This window comes from Oncorhynchus masou, chromosome 2, assembly GCF_036934945.1.
Source record: "Oncorhynchus masou masou isolate Uvic2021 chromosome 2, UVic_Omas_1.1, whole genome shotgun sequence".
Taxonomy (NCBI): Eukaryota; Metazoa; Chordata; class Actinopteri; order Salmoniformes; family Salmonidae; genus Oncorhynchus; species Oncorhynchus masou.
Window position 1 is genome coordinate 31155506 of NC_088213.1, and position 17837 is coordinate 31173342.

The 17837-nt window shown below is 41.8% G+C and overlaps 1 protein-coding gene across 5 annotated transcripts; it reads right to left on the reverse strand.

Moving 5' to 3' along the window:
- Positions 1-14: 14 nt before the first annotated feature.
- Positions 15-17357, reverse strand: def8 (differentially expressed in FDCP 8 homolog). 5 transcript variants are annotated; one of them, XM_064992429.1, is made up of 12 exons: positions 17187-17357; positions 13974-14099; positions 11749-11846; positions 10050-10199; positions 8097-8238; positions 7596-7760; positions 7009-7136; positions 6581-6694; positions 6012-6092; positions 1074-1214; positions 817-926; positions 15-531 (listed from the first exon to the last, which is right to left on the reverse strand). In XM_064992429.1, exons 2-12 carry the CDS (start codon positions 14083-14085, stop codon positions 438-440), a joined length of 1335 nt encoding a protein of 444 aa, XP_064848501.1. In that variant the 5' UTR covers positions 14086-14099; positions 17187-17357; the 3' UTR covers positions 15-437. The 5 variants fall into 5 exon arrangements, with proteins under 5 accessions (XP_064848501.1, XP_064848516.1, XP_064848508.1 ...); XM_064992444.1 differs by lacking the exon at positions 17187-17357 and adding an exon at positions 16221-16369; XM_064992436.1 differs by lacking the exon at positions 17187-17357 and adding an exon at positions 14891-15218.
- Positions 17358-17837: the final 480 nt, after the last annotated feature.

Consider the following 17837-nt stretch of genomic DNA (forward strand, 5'->3'; position numbering starts at 1 on the left):
TTAACAGTAATCAATTTAACACCTACTTCAGGGTAGTTAAAGATATAGATTGTTAAGAGGTAAAGACAGTCATGTGACCCACATTGCAATTCATGCCTGCAACATGATGCCCATACAGTACTCTCACACAGTAACACACATACTGAACAACATTGGTTTAGTGTTTCTGTGGGCTATACAATGCAGCCAGTCTCAGAGTATAACACTTCATTACCGGATCATATAAAACTCTAGTATCCTACCACCATCTTCCGTAGTCCACTGAACTGGAACAAAGTAATTTGAAAACATCCCCACAAAAAAAAACAGAGAGAGCAAGAGGGAAAGCTATTAATGTTTGTGTCAGAAAAATGTCTTGATGGTCCTCAACATAAGAAAAAGTGCCATGGTCGCTCCTACAGGTGGTCAGTCACAGTGACAGGGTTAAATCGACAGGGCTACGTGTCTTTCGGATACGGCGGATCGTCGTGCTTGCGTTCAGTCATCCGGGCACATTTCGGGCAAGTTGTGGAATTGTCATAGAAACAGTCCCTGAAGAGAAACAGCACACAGCACATAGTCAAGTGTCAGCCAAACACTGATATTATACATGAACACTACATATATCTTATAAACATGTCTGCCAGTGGAGGATGGTGGGAGGCGCTATAGGAGGAATGGCTCAATGTAATGGCTGGAATGGAATAAGTGCAACAGTCAAACATGTGGTTTCCATATGTATGATGTGTTTGATACCGTTCCATTCATTACAATGGGCTTGTCTTCCTATAGCTCCTCCCATCAGCCTCCTCTGGTGTCCACAGATAAGGGACTGACCTGTGGAAGACAGCAGAGCAGTCGTGGCACACTGAGGTGTGGCTGTCAAACGGGAACAGGATGTCTCCCTCCTTACACAGCTCACACATAAAGCCTTTGGCTTGGCACCGCTGGAGAGGGCAAAAGACAGGGCACAGCTCAGTATCACAGGTCTCTACAGCTTCAGCTAAACATCTGCCTGCTCCATTGGTTTTCTCCCCAGAATGAGTCGGGTTCTTCCTCACCTTTGTGACAGACAAGTACTGTATACAACTCACGTCACAGTCCAGTTTGATGTGCTTGGCAAAGGTAGTGTGGATCTCTGTGAGAGAGCAGCTGAGTCTGCCACTAGAGATGTCAATCAAATCCTGCAGTGAGTACATGTCATTGTTCTCCACAAAGTGCTGGCGATCATGGAGCTAAGAGGGGAAGGGACATTCAAATAAATAAATAAATTAGATAGGAGAGACGGAGCTGAAACATTTCCATATCAATTCAATTAGGTTAACTGAATGTTAATTAACAGAATGTAATAACTAAAAGCAATGCGTGAAATTTGAGCCCCTTTCACTGGAAAAACAAACCCTTACTTGGGACAATATTTTCTAACACTTTTTTATTTATTTTTACATTTGCATATGAACTAGAATAATCCCCTCTGGTGCTGTATGTATCATAAACCATAACTGCTCACAACTAAGCCTACATACGACTGTATGCATGTCAGAATGTACAGTAGCTGTGTAACGTCGAGGTCATCCATTAACTCACATAACTTGCATATTGACATTTATGTGGCCTAGCATTACCAAGACAATTACCCCTACCTAAACTCAGCAACAAACAAAAAAACTGCCCTTTTTCAGGACCCTGTCTTTCAAAGGTCATTTGTAAAAGTCCAAATAACTTCACAGATCTTCATTGTAAAAAGGTTTATACACTGTTTCCCATTCTTGCTCAATGAACCATAAACAATTAATGAACATGCACCTGTGGAACGGTCATTAAGACACTAACAGCTTACAGACGGTAGGAAATTAAGGTCACAGTTCTGAAAACTTAGAACACTTAAGAGGCATTCTACTGACTCTGAAAAACACTAAAGAAAGATGCCCAGGGTTCCTGTACATCTGCGTGAACGTGCCTTAGGCATGCTGCAAGAGAGGCATGAGGACTGCAGATGTGGCCAGGGTAATACATTGCCATGTCAGTACTGTGAGACACCTAAGACAGCACTACAGGGAGACAGGACAGACACCATCGCTGGACCAGACAGGACTGGCAAAAAGTGCTCTTCACTGACGAGTCGCGGTTTTATCTCACCAGGGGTGATGGTCGGATTCATGTTTATCTTTGAAGGAATGAGTGTTAAACCGATGCCTGTACTCTGGAGCGGGATCGATTTGGAGGTGGAGGGTCGTCATGGTCTGGGGCGGTGTGTCACAGCATCATCGGACTGAGCTGGTTGTCATTGCAGGCAATCTCAACACTGTGCGTTACAGGGAAGACATCCTCCTCCCTCATGTGGTACCCTTCCTGCAGGCTCATCCTGATGTAACAGTATAACTTTAGACCGTCCCCTCGACTATACCCGGGCGCGAACCAGGGACCCTCTGCACACATCAACAACAGTCACCCCTCGAAGCATCGTTACCCATCACTCCACAAAAGCCGCGGCCCTTGCAGAGCAAGGGGAACTACTACTTCAAGGTCTCAGAGCAAGTGACGTCACCGATTGAAACGCTATTTTAGCGCGAACACCACTAACTAGCTAGCCATTTCACATCCTTTACACTGACATGACCCTCCAGCATGGCAATGCCACCAGCCATACTGCTAATTCTGTGAGTGATTATCTGCTAAACAGGAAAGTCAGTGTTCTGCCATGGCCAGCGAAGAGCCTGGATCTCAATCTGATTGAGCACATCTGGGACCTGTTGGATCGGAGGGTGAGGGCTAGGGCCATTCCCGGGAAATTTCAGGTACCTTGGTGGAAGACTGGGGTAACATGTCACAGCAAGAACTGGCAAATCTGGTGCAGTCCATGAGGAGGAGATGCACTGCAGTACTTAATGCAGCTGGTGACCACACCAGGTACTAACTGTTACTTTTGATTTTGACCCCTCTTTGTTCAGGGACACATTTTTCCATTTCTGTTAGTCACATGTCTGTGTAACTTGTTCAGTTTATGTCTCAGTTTTTGAATCTCACGTTCATACAAATATTTACACATTAAGTTAGCTGAAAATAAACACAGTTGACAGTGAGAGGACGTCTCTTTTTCTGTTGAGTTTATATATTTAAACATATCTACTTCCATTTCCCCGTACCCTTGAACATCGACTCTGTAATCCATATACACTGAACAAAAATATAAAACGCAAAATGCAACAATTTCAAAAGTTTTACTGAGTTAAAGTACATAAAGAAATCAGTTCATGGCTGTGCGAAAAACGCTGGATATTGGCAGGAGTTGGAACATGCTGTTGTACATGTCATACCAGAGCATCCCAAACAGGCTCAATGTCTGGTGAGTATGCAGGCCATGAAGAACTGGAAAATGTTGTCCATAGTTTATGCCTTCCCATACTATAACCCCACCACCAACAGCAAACCACTCACCCAATCGACACCATACACACTGTCTGCAATCTGCCCGGCACAGTTGAAACCGGGATTCATCTGTGAAAAGCACACTTCTCCAGCATGCCAGTGGCTATCGAAGTTCGTTATGATGCCAAACTGCAATCAGGTCAAGAAACCCAGTGAAGACGGCGAGCACACAGGTGAGCTTCCCTGAGATGGTTTCATGAGAGTTTGCAGAAATTATTCGGTTGTGCAAACCCACAGTTTCATCAGTTGTCTGGATGGCTGGTCTCAGATGATTGCACAGATGGAGGTCCACGGCTGGCGAAGTAACATGTGGTCTGCAGTTGTGAGGCCAGTTGGACATATTCTCTAAAACGATGGCTTATTGTAGAGAAATTAACATTAAATTCTCTGGCAACAGCTCTGGGGTGACATTCCTGCTGTCAGCATGCCAATTGCACGCTCCCTCAACTTGAGACATCTGTGGCATTGTGTTTTGTGACAAAACTGCACATTTTAAAGTGGCCTTTTATCATCCCCAGCACAAGGTGCACCTGTGTAATAATCAGCTTCTTGATAATGCCACACCAGTCAGGTGGATGGATTAACTTGGCAAAAGAGAAATACTCACTAACACATTTGTGCAAAGCATTTGAGAGAAATATGCTTTTTGTGCACATGGACAATTTCTGGGATGTTTTATTTCAGCTCATGAAACATGGGACCAACACTTTACATGTTCCGTTTATGTTTTTGTTCAGTATTTATAGCCAATCTATAATTGCTCATCGTGCACTTATTCCTTGTGTTAATTGTTTTTTTTCTATTATTATAAACATGTACATTACCAGTCAAAAGTTTGGACACCTACTTATTCAAGGGTTCTTCTTTATTTTTTCTACTTTGTAGAATAATAGTGAAGACATCAAAACTATGAAATAACACACATGGAATCATGTAGTAACCCCCCCCCCTCCAAAAAAAAAGTTTAAAAAAAAAATATATATATTTTATATTTGAGATTCTTCAAATAGCCACCCTTTGCCTTGACAGCTTTGCACATTCTTGGCATTCTCTAAACCAGCTTCATGAGGTAGTCACCTGGAATGCATATGACAAGGTAAGGAGGTATACAGAAAATAGCCATATTTAGTAAAAAAAACAAGTCTATATTATGGCAAGAACAGCTCAAATAAGCAAAGAGAAATGACAGTTCATCATTACTACTTTAAGACATCTTCATGGCAGTCAATACAGAACAAAGAACTTTGAAAGTTTCTTCAAGTGCAGTCGCAAAACCCATCAAGCGCTATGATGAAACTGGCTCTCATGAGAACCGCCACAGGAATGGAAGACACTGAGAATAATTTAATTAGAGTTACCAGCCAAAATAAATGCTTCACAGAGTTCAAGTAACGGACACATCTCAACATCAACTGTTCAGAGGAGACTGCGTGAATCAGGCCTTCATGGTCGAACTTCGACAAAGAAACCACTACTAAAGGACACCGAAAAGAAGAGACTTGCTTGGGCCAAGAAACACAAGCAATGGAAATTAGCCCGGTAAAAATGTGTACATTGGTCTGATGAGTCCAAATTGGAGATTATTGGTCCTAACCGCCGTGTCTTTGTGAGACGTGGTGTGGGTGAACGGATGATCTCCGCATGTGCATTTCCCACCGTAAAGCATGGAGGAGGAGGAGGTGCTTTGCTGGTGACACAGTCTGTGATTTATTTCGAATTAAAGGCACACTTAACCAGCATGACTATCACAACATTCTGCAGCGATACACCATCCCATCTGGTTTGGGCTCAGTGAGACAATCATTTGTTTTTCAACAGGACAATGACCCTTCAGGCTGTGTAAGGACTACTTAACCAATAATTAGAGTGATAGAGTGCTGCATCAGATGACCTGGCATCCACCCCCCCGACCTCAACCATATTGAGCTGGTTTTGGATGAGTCGGACAGCAGAGAGAAGGAAAAGCAGCAGACAAATGCTCAGTATATGTGGGAACTCCTTCAAGACTGTTGGATAAGCATTCCAGGTGAAGCTGGTTGAGAGAATGCCAAGAGTGTGCAATGTTGTCATCAAGGCAAAGGGTGGCTATTTGAACAATCTCAAAAACAAATAAATACATTTTATATAACACTTTGGTTACTACATGATTCCATATGTACTATTTCATAGTTTTGATGTCTTCACTATTATTCTACAATGTAGAAAATAGTACAAATAAAGAAAAACCTTTGAATGAGTAGGTGTTCTAAAACTTTTGACTGGTAGTGTGTGTATATTTATTTATTTATTGTATTCTTTATTGTTGGGAAGGGCCCATAAGTAAGCATTTTACTTAGTCTACATCTGTTGTTTACAAAGCATGTGATAATTTAAACTTGATTTGATTCTTATATCAGTATGTTATTAATAAAAGGCCAGAGGGTGGCGCTGTTGCAGCCCATACTATCAGCCATGACCTCAGCAAAAATTGGTTCCTCTGGGTTGTTTAAAAATAAATACTGCTGCAAGACCTTTATGCAAAGCACTGGACACAAATGCAATGCCCTTTATGATGTTGTGGGGGTGTTGGGATGATGTGTTGATATTGCGGGGATGTTGCTGACCTGCAGTAGCAGCCGTGCCTCCATGGCCTCCTTACAGGTGATGAAGTAGGGCTTCATCAGTAGGATGTCCTGACGGAGCTTCTGCAGGGAGGACCACATTCACACACAAGCCATCAGACACACCCTGATTCCATGGGCCAATGTCAGACACAACATGTTCTTTGGGAAATCGCTTTGAATGTGCACCCCACCCCATATTTCTAATTTCATGGAACTATTTTTTTTATATACCATAAGCAAGTGTTTTTCCTTCTCTGGCCCGACAATCTGCCCAATGACAGAAACAGCTGTCTATCTCCCTCAGTATTCTAATCCCTCACCACAAAACACACTGGCACAAATTGAACTGCTGACTGGTGAGAATCTCCTGAAAACAAAAGCCTGGTCTACTGTTTGATAGTACAAACAAGGAAGAGCTACCAAAACAAGTTCTATAGCAAACCCAGACTTCATCCCAGTTTATATGGAGTGGAAATAGAGGGCAAACCAAAAACTGTACAAAAAGACAAAAACAAATTTTAATGAATATATGGCACAAAAAGAATCCCTGTTGCTGATATGTCACCTACCCTGATCTCCACTAGTTCCTCCACAAAGTTGAAGAGCAGTGGGTTGACCTCCCTCAGTTTCAATACAGGCCGAGGTAACATCAGGGCCAGGTAACGCATGGAGGAACGACATACCTGACCAGAGAGCAGGGGACACTGTTAGTGATAAAACTGCACAGAATGCAAATAGTCAAACACAGACATTAAGAAAACAGTGTTTTAATGTGTTCTGTCTCCATGTGATTCACTGTGATAGGGTTCTATGCTCTCAACATTATTATTCCCTGCTTCAGGCCTGGTTCTTCAGTGATTTTTATCCATTACACGGTCACCAAAGGAAACAGTGGTGCATTCTCTTACCAGTTGCACATCATGTAATATAATGTAGAGTTTGTTGAAGGGCCTCGCTGTGTGAAAAACAGTGTGCTATTAGCATCTCTCTTTGGTACCTTGCGTGGCTCAAACTCCCAGTTGTGGATGACGCGTGCAGGGATGACAGCGGTGTCATTCCAGTGGCAGGTGCTGCAGTAGTACTGGCCCGTGTAGTCACACTGCCTGGCCTCGCTGGGCACGCCCCCTGCAGGACAACACAGTGCAGCATGGGGCTCTGTGAGTGATTATAACACCACGCCACACAACTCTCACTGACGTAACCGTCTCAGAGACAACTCTCACAGTCACACACAAATCACTGATCATGCAACACTGTCACACAACAGAACAAATATTTTTCTAATCACAGCTATGCTGAGTTGTAGTAAATGCTCTAGCTAAATCTCTTTAGATCCCCACAGAGGAACACTAACACTTATTGGGCTCTTGTACAGTACAGTAGGTTTAGTCACATTAGTCTGTGAGAGGAGAAGAATGTCCACACAGCCCTAAAGGCCATTGACCCAGAGGTTAGGCATTGCTTTTATAACTGTGATTGTGTTATTAATACAACAAGGGTCCATAGACATCATGCCCATATATTTCAATTTGTGCTGACTGCTAATTGGCTATCAAGTCGGCCTCATAAAGGCTGAACACTCACTTAGTGACACAGGTGTGCGGCACTCGGCACAGCGGTAGTCCTGCCGGTCCAGCCCGATCTCTGGGCAGATGCTGAGCTCGTACTCTGACTTGTGGCTGACCTTTGACCTCACACAGGGCTTGTTGATGAGGTTCAAGCACTTGCTATGGCAACGGTAGTAACAACCTGCGAGAGGAACAGGGAGACAGAGATTAGTCAACAGCGAACTACTGTTTTAAAATTCAATATATGACTTAAGATTTGAGAGAAAGTTGGCCTTACAGTACACCAATTCATTCAATCTCTCTCTCCAACTCAATTAATTAATCAGGGCCAACGTCGACCAATAGAAGGCCTCAAGAGGGCAGTGTTGCCTAGCAACTGAGCACTATTCAGTTTTGGTTGCTTAGCAATGCTCTCTTTTATATGTTTACCCAAATTCAGCCATACAGCTGCAACTGTTCAGTGTCCATGAGGTTTTACCACTGAGAACATTTTGGCTTAGTTTTAATGCATTCCCACCTGTGCAGGTGTACCAGGTCTGGATGAGGCCCCAGATGATAGTGCTGCACTTGTCACACGTCTGTTTCACACTCTTGCTCTTCTCCTTGGAGAAACGATGCTCCAACACCACCCTCAGGTTTGGCTCATCCTCTTCAGGGTCCTGTTGAGTGACAAAGAGCAGAGCCAATCAGAACCCAGCACAAGAGCACAGCATTGTGTCAGAGGCCTACACTACAGTCTGTTATTAATCAACTGAATGAGTTCACTGCAGCACTTTCAACCCACTCGTTCTGTGTGTGAATGACACCAAAACAACCCATATTTAAAACAATTCAGGCAATCCCAGCAGAATCCAGACACTTCATGAGCTATAAGGGGTGGTTTCACATGTTTTTTTTTAAAGTTAGATGTGACAACCACAGAGAGTGACATAAAATGAGGAAACAGGGACATGAAGACCAAAACAAGACTTACAGTGCCTTCAGAAATTATTCATACCCCTTGACTTATTCCACATTTTGTTGTTAGTCTTGCCATAGATTTTCAAGCTGATTTAAGTCAAAACTAACTAGGCCACTCAGGAACATTCAATGTCATCTTGGTAAGCTAATCCAGGTGTATATTTAGCCTTTTGTGTCAGGTTATTATCCTGCTGAAAGGTGAATTTGTCTCCCAGAGTCTGTTGGAAAGCAGACTGAACAAGGTTCTCTATGATATTGTCTGTGCTTAGCTCTATACCGTTTATTTTTATCCTGAATAAAACTCTCTAGTCCTTGTCGATGACAAGCATACCCATAACATGATGCAGCCACCACCATGATTGAAAATATATAGATGGGTATTCAGTGATGTGTTTGCCCCAAACATAACACTTTGTATTCTGGACATGAAGTCAATTTCTTAGCCACATCTTTTGCAGTTTTACTTTAGTGCCTTACTGCAAACAGGATGCATGTTTTGGAATATTCTTATTCCATACAGGCATCCTTCTTTTCACTCTGGAATTTAGGTTTGTATTGTAGAGTAGCTACAATGTTGTTGATCCATCTTCAGTTTACTCCCATCACAGCCTTTAAACTCTGTAACTGTTTTAAAGTCACCATTGGCCTAATGGTGAAATCCCTGAGCGGTCTCCTTCCTCCCCGGCAACAGAGTTAGGAAGGGCACCTGCATCATTGTAGTGACTGGGTGTATTGATATGCCATCCAAAGTGTAATTAATAAGTTTACCATGCTCAAAGGGATATTTCAATGTCTTTTTTAAATTTATTTTTTACCAATATGTGCCCTTCTTTGCAAGGCATTGGAAAACCTCCCTGGTCTTTGTGGTTGAATCGGCGTTTGAAATTCATTGCTCGACTGAGGGACCTTACAGTTAATTGTGAGTGTGGGGTACAGATATATGGTAGTCATTTAAAACAATTATGTTAAACACGATTATTGCACACTATTATTGAACACTATTATTGAATCCATGCAACTTGTGACTTGTTAAGCAAATGTTTACCTCCTGAACTTATTTAGGCTTGCCATAACAAAAGGAGTTGAATACTTATTGACTCAAGACATTTCAGCTTTTCATTTAATTCATTTGTAAACATTTCTAAAAACATAATTCCACTTTGACATTATTGGGTATTGTATGTAGGCCAGTGACACAACATCTCAATTTAATACATTTAAAATTTAGGCTGTAAAACAACAAAATGTGGAAAAAGTCGAGGGGTGTGACCACTTTCTGAAGGCACTGTATGTTGCACACTAATATTGTATTGACATTTCAAGAGGTTAGTGAATGATTTGTGAATGGTTCATGCATACACAGTTCACAAGTGCTCTGAAAAAAAAAAAACTTAAGTTGGTTGACTCTTCTACGTAGATACATCTACCTCCCATGACTAATTTCTTACCCCCGTAACTCATGGTCTCTGGGTAGTTCAATACTTCCCTCCAGCCTCCCCTCTGGTCTTACCTTGAGCTCCTGTAGTTTGAGGCGTAGGTGGATGAGTTTGACCACAGTGTCCTTCTGTCTCTCTGAATGCTCAGGCAGCTCCAGGATTAATCTCTTACACTCCTCTATGGCCATCTTCAGCTGCTCAATGTCCAACGCTACAAACGAGCCCTACACGGGGACATACAGTAAAAACACACACACACAATACAGTGGGGCAAAAAAGTATTTAGTCAGCCACCAATTGTGCAAGTTCTCCCACTTAAAAAGATGAGGCCTGTATTTTTCATCATAGGTACACTTCAACTATGACAGACAAAATCAGAAGAAAAAAAAATCCAGAAAATCACATTGTAGGATTTTTAATGAATTTATTTGCAAATTATGATGGAAAATAAGTATTTGGTCAACAACAAAAGTTTCTCAATACTTTGTTACATACCCTTTGTTGGCAATGATAGGTCGTCAAACATTTCTGTAAGTCTTCACAAGGTTTTCACACACTGTTGCTGGTATTTTGGCCCATTCCTCATCTTCAATGCCCTTGCTGATGGAAGGAGGTTTTCACTCAAAATCTCACGATACATGGCCCCATTCATTCTTTCCTTTACACGGATCAGTCATCCTGGTCCCTTTGCAGAAAAACAGCCCCAAAGCATGATGTTTCCACCCCCATGCTTCACAGTAGGTATGGTGTTCTTTGGATGCAACTCAGCATTCTTTGTCCTCCAAACACAACGAGTTGAGTTTTTACCAAAAAGTTATATTTTGGTTTCATCTGACCATATGATATTCCTCCAATCTTCTTCTGGATCATCATTCTTCTGGATCAGGATTTGAGTCCCTGGCGGCGTAGTGTGTTACTGATGGTAGGCTTGGTTACTTTGGTCCCAGCTCTCTGCAGGTCATTCACTAGGTCCCCTCATGTGGTTCTGTGATTTTTGCTCACCGTTCTTGTGATAATTTTGACCGCACGGGGTGAGATCTTGCGTGGAGCTCCAGATCGAGGGAGATTATCAGTGGTCTTGTATGTCTTCCATTTCCTAATAATTGCTCCCACAGTTGATTTCTTCAAACCAAGCTGCTTACCTATTGCAGATTCAGTCTTCCCAGCCTGGTGCAGATCTAAAATGTTGTTTCTGGTGTCCTTTGACAGCTCTTTGGTCTTGGCCATAGTGGAGTTTGGAGTGTGACTGTTTGAGGTTGTGGACAGGTGTCTTTTATACTGATAACAAGTTCAAACAGGTGCCATTAATACAGGTAACGAGTGGAGGACAGAGGAGCCTCTTAAAAGAAGAAGTTACAGATCTGTGAGAGCCAGAAATCTTGCTTGTTTGTAGGTGACCAAATACTTATTTTCCATCATAATTTGCAAATAAATTAATTAAAAAATCAAACAATGTGATTTTCTGGATTTTGTCTGTCATAGTTGAAGTGTACCTGATGAAATTATGAAAATTACAGGCCTCTCATCTTTTTAAGTGGGAGAACTTGCACAATTGGTGGCTGACTAAATACTTTTTTGCCCCACTAAGTCCATGCATGGGCAAACACGGGCACCAAATCTCACATTAACACATACTGATTGCCATTTAAACTGCACATAGACAAATGTATCCATCACAGTCGTGTTTTCAATATGAATTACTTTTCATGCAACCACACCGACTGGTCAGTGGTTCACCAACATCCAAAATGGCCGTATAAGGATTGTCCTTACGACAGGTCGAGAGAAGTGGTCCTCTGCCAGTCCCAGGTCCATGGCTCGGTCCAAACTCTGGCTTCGGCTCTCAGAGGAGAAGAGCTCAGGTCTCAGCTCTGAGAAAAGACAGACAAGAAGTACTGTAAGCATTGTTCTCTCTCGCACACACACAAACACAACCTTTTACAGAACACACATTTGTCTAAAAGGAGTTTCACCCTCTGAGTGGATAAAGCAGTCACAAGATACTGTTTTTATACAAATACGTGCTCTGTTTTAAACCAGAGGGAAACAGGGAAGGACTACTGCCTTTGAAGTGCTAAACGTTGCTCGGTAACAGACTTAAGGCTATACAGCCTCAAGATTAACAGGAAGATATGGTTAACCTAACAGTCCCACTATACGGATGTGGGCCAGACATCAGTTTACGCTCCCACAATTTCCACCTCACCTATTGGATTTAACAAAGGCTATCGTCCCTGATATGCAATAATGTTATTCTTCTTCGTAAAATTATTTGGGACACATTTATGCTACTTCATTAAAGGCTTTGACAACAAAGAACTTAGAATTATAGTACAAAGGCAAGTCATGGCAGATAGAAGCTTTATTCTCTGACACCAACTCAAATGTGGGTTTCTGTATTATCAGACTAATCACACAGATCAAAGCATTCTGACAAAAAAAAATTATTTGACCTTTATTTAACTAGGCAAGTCAGTTAAGAACAAATTCTTATTTTGAATGACGGCCTAGGAACAGTGGGTTAGCTGCTTGTTCAGGGGCAGAACGACAGATTTTTACCTTGTCAGTTCGGGGGTTTGAACTTGCAACCTTCCGGTTACTAGTCCAATGCTCTAAACACTGGGCTACCCTGCCGCCCCATTCTCCTTGGTTTAGCTCGGCTCCCAATTTCAGCACCAGAGCATACACAGTTCAGCTCTTCAGGCATTAAATCAAAGGGAGTGCTGGTAGGCTTGGGGGCATGTAAACGGATCAAATATTTAAAGCCTTAGAGGAACCTGAGAGAGGCTTTAAGCCATTTTGTGTGGTTTTGTGCCAGGGTACCAGACATTGGCTGAGGGCTATAGCCTCTTTGAAACTCTAAGCTTTTACATCTCCAAAGACCACTTCCTGATTAAAAGCTGCTTCCCAAAGCTTTTACTTTTGGCTGTAACAGACGCCTCAACACAGTAAGAAACCGATCAATTAGGCCTAAAGATCCAGAGGGACAAGATTCCCCTCCTATCATCATAAAAAATATATATAATGAAAATACAGAGATGCTACACATGACATTTGCAATTACATCAACAGTTAGCCTGGACCACAAACAGATGTCTACCCTCGGCAAGAAGCATTTTGGGTGTCTAACAATTGACTAGTTCATCAGATAGACCTAAAGCCAGAACATATCATTACAAACAAACATTCAGCAGGTAGTAGTCTCAAGTTAGCCTGTATCAAGTAAACCCATAGCTAATCTCCCTATCTAGGCCTGCATATTGTTTGTACCTGCATACACCTCAGATGACATCATGGTAGCGAGAGACAAGATATCCTGAGTCGCTGGCTGCCAGAGAGCTGGAGAGGCAGACAGATGCAGCTGAAGCCTAGGCAGTGTTCTAGTGAACTGAGCTAAGTGTAGGCATATGATTACAGGAATCGTTCTGAACCACAGTACTACCTAATGCTCCTGTCTCAGTTCCTCTCATTACTTTTGGCCCACAACTACAGATCCAGGGTCAGTTGGTGTTGTTGATGAGCTCATAATGGTTAGGGCGCTGTTGCAAGATTGTTGCTTAATATCTGATTTAGTACCAGAGATGGAAAAAACAGCAGCCTTCTTCCTCTTTCAGTCTATGCTGTTGTTCAGCTGTAGTCAGTCAGTCACATCATTTCAAAATGTATAGATTGTTCCATCTCTTGCAGACTATAGTTCGGCAGACAATGCTTGCTCTGGTACAGGTTGCAGCTCTAATCTTGCAGATGCAGCCTGGCTGCACAGACAACATGAACTGACTTCACACCAGGCTACTGCACTACTGCTGCAGTGTCATCAGGTTGTCGGCCCATCCATTCTCCAGGCCATTGCTGAGATGAGCAAAACACACAGAATCTGCCTCTGCAATCTCGTCTCATCACATGGCAATCACATTCAGCACTGGTGTTAATTCATTTCACATGTATACTGGGACCCATCAATGAACTAAGCTACTACCCAACGCGCCAGTCAAACTCACCATCTTGAGGGTTTGTTTTACCCCCTGTGGGTCCGCCCTCCCCCTCCTCCCCCCGGTCAAAGGGGTTGAGGCGGGCTTGGCGAAAAGAAGCAGGTCTCTCATGATATTCCATCTCACAGGCTACATCTGTGGAAGACACACAACACATGGTCAGTCATGAACCAGAAGGACGAGAGACACACGGACTAGGCTACGTTCCACCAAGCCAAGCCTTAAGAGAAAAGGGGGGGTCGATATCACTTGACACTCCCTCAAGGACAAAGTGGATATTTTATACCCAGTCAATATGGCTGTATTGACATTTATTGCTTTGGTATTTGATAATGTGAGTGTTGTTCGTCCCTGTTTTATAGACAAAGGTGAGCTACCATAAGCATGAGGAAATGGGTACAGAGAATTGGTACTCAGGCATTGTTGATATGCCATGTTATGATGTATTGTAGGGATCAGATATTGACACATGTAATATGCATTATCACAGACACATAACTGTAGCACAGTCAGAGCTGCAGGATCAGCTCAGATGAGCACCCACACTGTCTGAAAACAAGCAAGACTCCCATTAAAAGTAATAGTTTAGAGGGTTGTCAATGTTTTTGCTTTGACTTATAGCCTAAACATGTCCTCAAATACTAGTTTATAATTTTACATACATTTTAGAAGCTATTTTATCAGAGGTGGGACCAAGTAACTATTATTCGAGTCACAAGCAAGTGTCAAGTCACAAGATGAGCCTCAAGTCGAGTCCCAAGTAGAACGGTTCAAGACTCGAGTCAAGTACAAGTCGTGCATTCTAAGAGCAAGGCAATTCCAGTCACAATTTTAAGTTAAGTCTCAAGTTTTTTTTAAATTAAAAAGTATACATTCAACGCCTTGTTCAACTACAAATCTTTATTTATTGGGTCTACCAGACATACCTTTGGATTATACCTTTGGACCTTGCAGCAGTCATAAGGGCGTGACATCAGCAGAAGACACTCAACATGCTCAGAGTGTAGACCTATTTACACCTTGGTGATCCAATGGTGAAAGCGCCATATCATACAAAATATACAAATAGATTTACCTAATATACACCGGCAATAGCCTCTGCATCAGGCTTAACCTGTCCTATCTGAACAGACACAGGTCGAGGGCAAGACTGTACAGCCTCCCCCTGAGAAAGCAAATCGAATCAAACAGGAGCTCAAACAGGTAGACCTACATTATATAAGCACTTGGCACCCAAGACCATACAATTAGCAATTACAACCAATAAACTGGTTCTAAAATGTAAAAGGAAAATTTCCACATCCGTCTTAAATCAGACTTAATGATTATTCATGATATTTCAACACCATGCATTCATGGAACAATCACTTGTTCACGCACAACAAACATGACAGATATAAGACACAGATACACGGAACTCCGACATAATCAGGGAATTATGAACAAAGGAAACCATACATTGAAATAAACATTACTTCTACCTCATGAGTCTTACGAACGTTCATATGCACTATACACATCGCGCCAACTCAGATGTGTATAGTGCACATGAACGTTTGGCTAAATTAAATGGTATCGATCGTATGTTTATCAAACCAGACACAGAAATGTCTACGTGTTGCAATAAACGTTATGGGGATAAAATTATGAAACTTTAGCAATTATTTTAGTATTCGATGGAATATATGTTTACCTAATAGGGCCTATGCATTTCAACATGTGAAAGCAACAGCAAACGCTTCAACAACAGGAAAACGTGATGGGTATAATTTGTGAGAACGTTCCAACAGTAATCTGTAACAAAAACTTCGTAAAGTACAAGGTTGCCAACAAACGCATACAAAGTAGCATGATCAATTCACCTAGCTAACTAGCTTCCGAATAGGCATCAACTCACCACGTAACTTATTCTTAATGTTTGTGCATAGGCTACCAGACATACATTTTCCGGAATAAAACGTGGTGAGTGAAAAACGTAATGAAATAGCCCTCCCTACCCGGTATCTTATTCTGCCGCTATACAACATTGCACGCGTTGTTTGTTGGCAACCTTGTTATTTACGAAGTTGTTGGAACGTTTCACAAATTATACCCACCCGGAAAAAAACGTTCTTCACTGGCAGGCGTTTGGAGAGCTCAAGTGAAAATCCGCGCAGGAGGCTATGGTGCGTCTTCGCCACAATAATATATTTTAACAATAAATTCCAAATGCCAGCTTCATAAGTAAATTACCAATTTCAAGCAATTGTTACATACCAAAACACCAGTAGGCCTATGATAATATGTGTTGCCCCATTGCTGGTAAGTTTACAAAGTAAAGCGTTAATATTCTTGTTCACCATTTTTTTGGAGCTGCATATTTATTTATTATGGCAATCGTCTCTTCCTACAATTAGACGTTTGCGCTGCACTCGATCGTATAGTTGCACAGCAAATCATCAATAGCTTCGCTAGCTCACCCGACCTGTGATGATTGACAGTTTGCTAATCCAAACAGAGTGCCGCGTGTGCGTTTCACTAGCCAATCTGTTGCAGTTTTTTTGCAAGGGCGATGCTGCGGCTACTGTCTCTGGCTGCTTGTGGAAGTCAACCCACGTATACTCTGTGCCACAAAATGAGTGACAAAACATGGCCAGATAATTTTAAATTCATGAATCTCTGGTCAACGTAGAGTCATTTTCCTTTTCTATCAAGTCATCAAATTTGTTACTCGAGTCGAAATCATGTGACTGAGTCCACGACTTTGTTTCATACAGAAAATGTGTATACAACTCGTATGACTATTCTAGGTTGACAATAATTCTATTGGAACTGTTTTTGATATCACATGCCTTACTTTTATTTTTATACGTAACTAAAATCAGGAGTATGCCTCTACGGTCGTTTATTCAATTTATACTGTTTTGGATATCTCCCTGGCCAATATGGCTGCCATATCACTACATTCTGGAACTTCAAGGATTTCTGACATTAGCCCTCTATCTAGTAATAGTATCTCAACTAGCTAGTTAGCTAACGTTACCTACAAAACGAAAGGGTAGCGCGTAAGAAGGTTCCGAGTTTTAAAACATTGAAAGACTTGCATAAGCCAGGCAGCCAGCAACTTTAAACGGCAATGTTATCAACAATGTTAGCTATAAATATTAATAGCTAGCAAAACTGTCGTTAGCTTAGCTAGCTAGACTACTTGCTAGTTAACATTCCCTAGACAGGTGCACTTACCCCATTGTCGACCTTCAAACAACAATATGTCATCCGTATATGATTGATGTTGGACACTTTAAACGACGTGCATTCAGTTGTATTCGCAAATATATCTTGTATCCTTCTTGGGTTCTCTGTCATCAGCATCACACAGAATGATTCCAATGTTTTCTCTAGATGTGTCAGCGCAGGAATACTGCTCTGCAGCGATACCTCGCGGGCAGTTTATGTAACAGCAACCATGACTGGTGTTTTGCAGGCAGTATTGGTATGCACTTCATGCATGCGTGCATGATACAACATTCATAAATCAACCTGTATAACGTGGCATTTTGTTTCTTGTATCACTAGCTCTGGCTTAACTCCCTCTAAAAAATGAGCTACACAAATCTGAGTAGCATTTGGTGAAGATTGCTTTTTCAGTCATTATCTGCTTGTTTTAAACCAACAGGGGCATCGTCAGCTCATGAATGCCAGAACAAGAAAGGAAAAGATAAATATTGCTTTTGTGTTGGTGGTCATTATAGAGCCATTTCTCAAGTAGCTCTTCTCATCGCTCCTCTATAATGTGTTAATAGAACTAGATATGGCCTTTACTTTGCTAACAGTGTCAAATACTTTTCCTCTACCATTTTTTTTTGTTCACCTTTATTTAACCAGGTAGGCAAG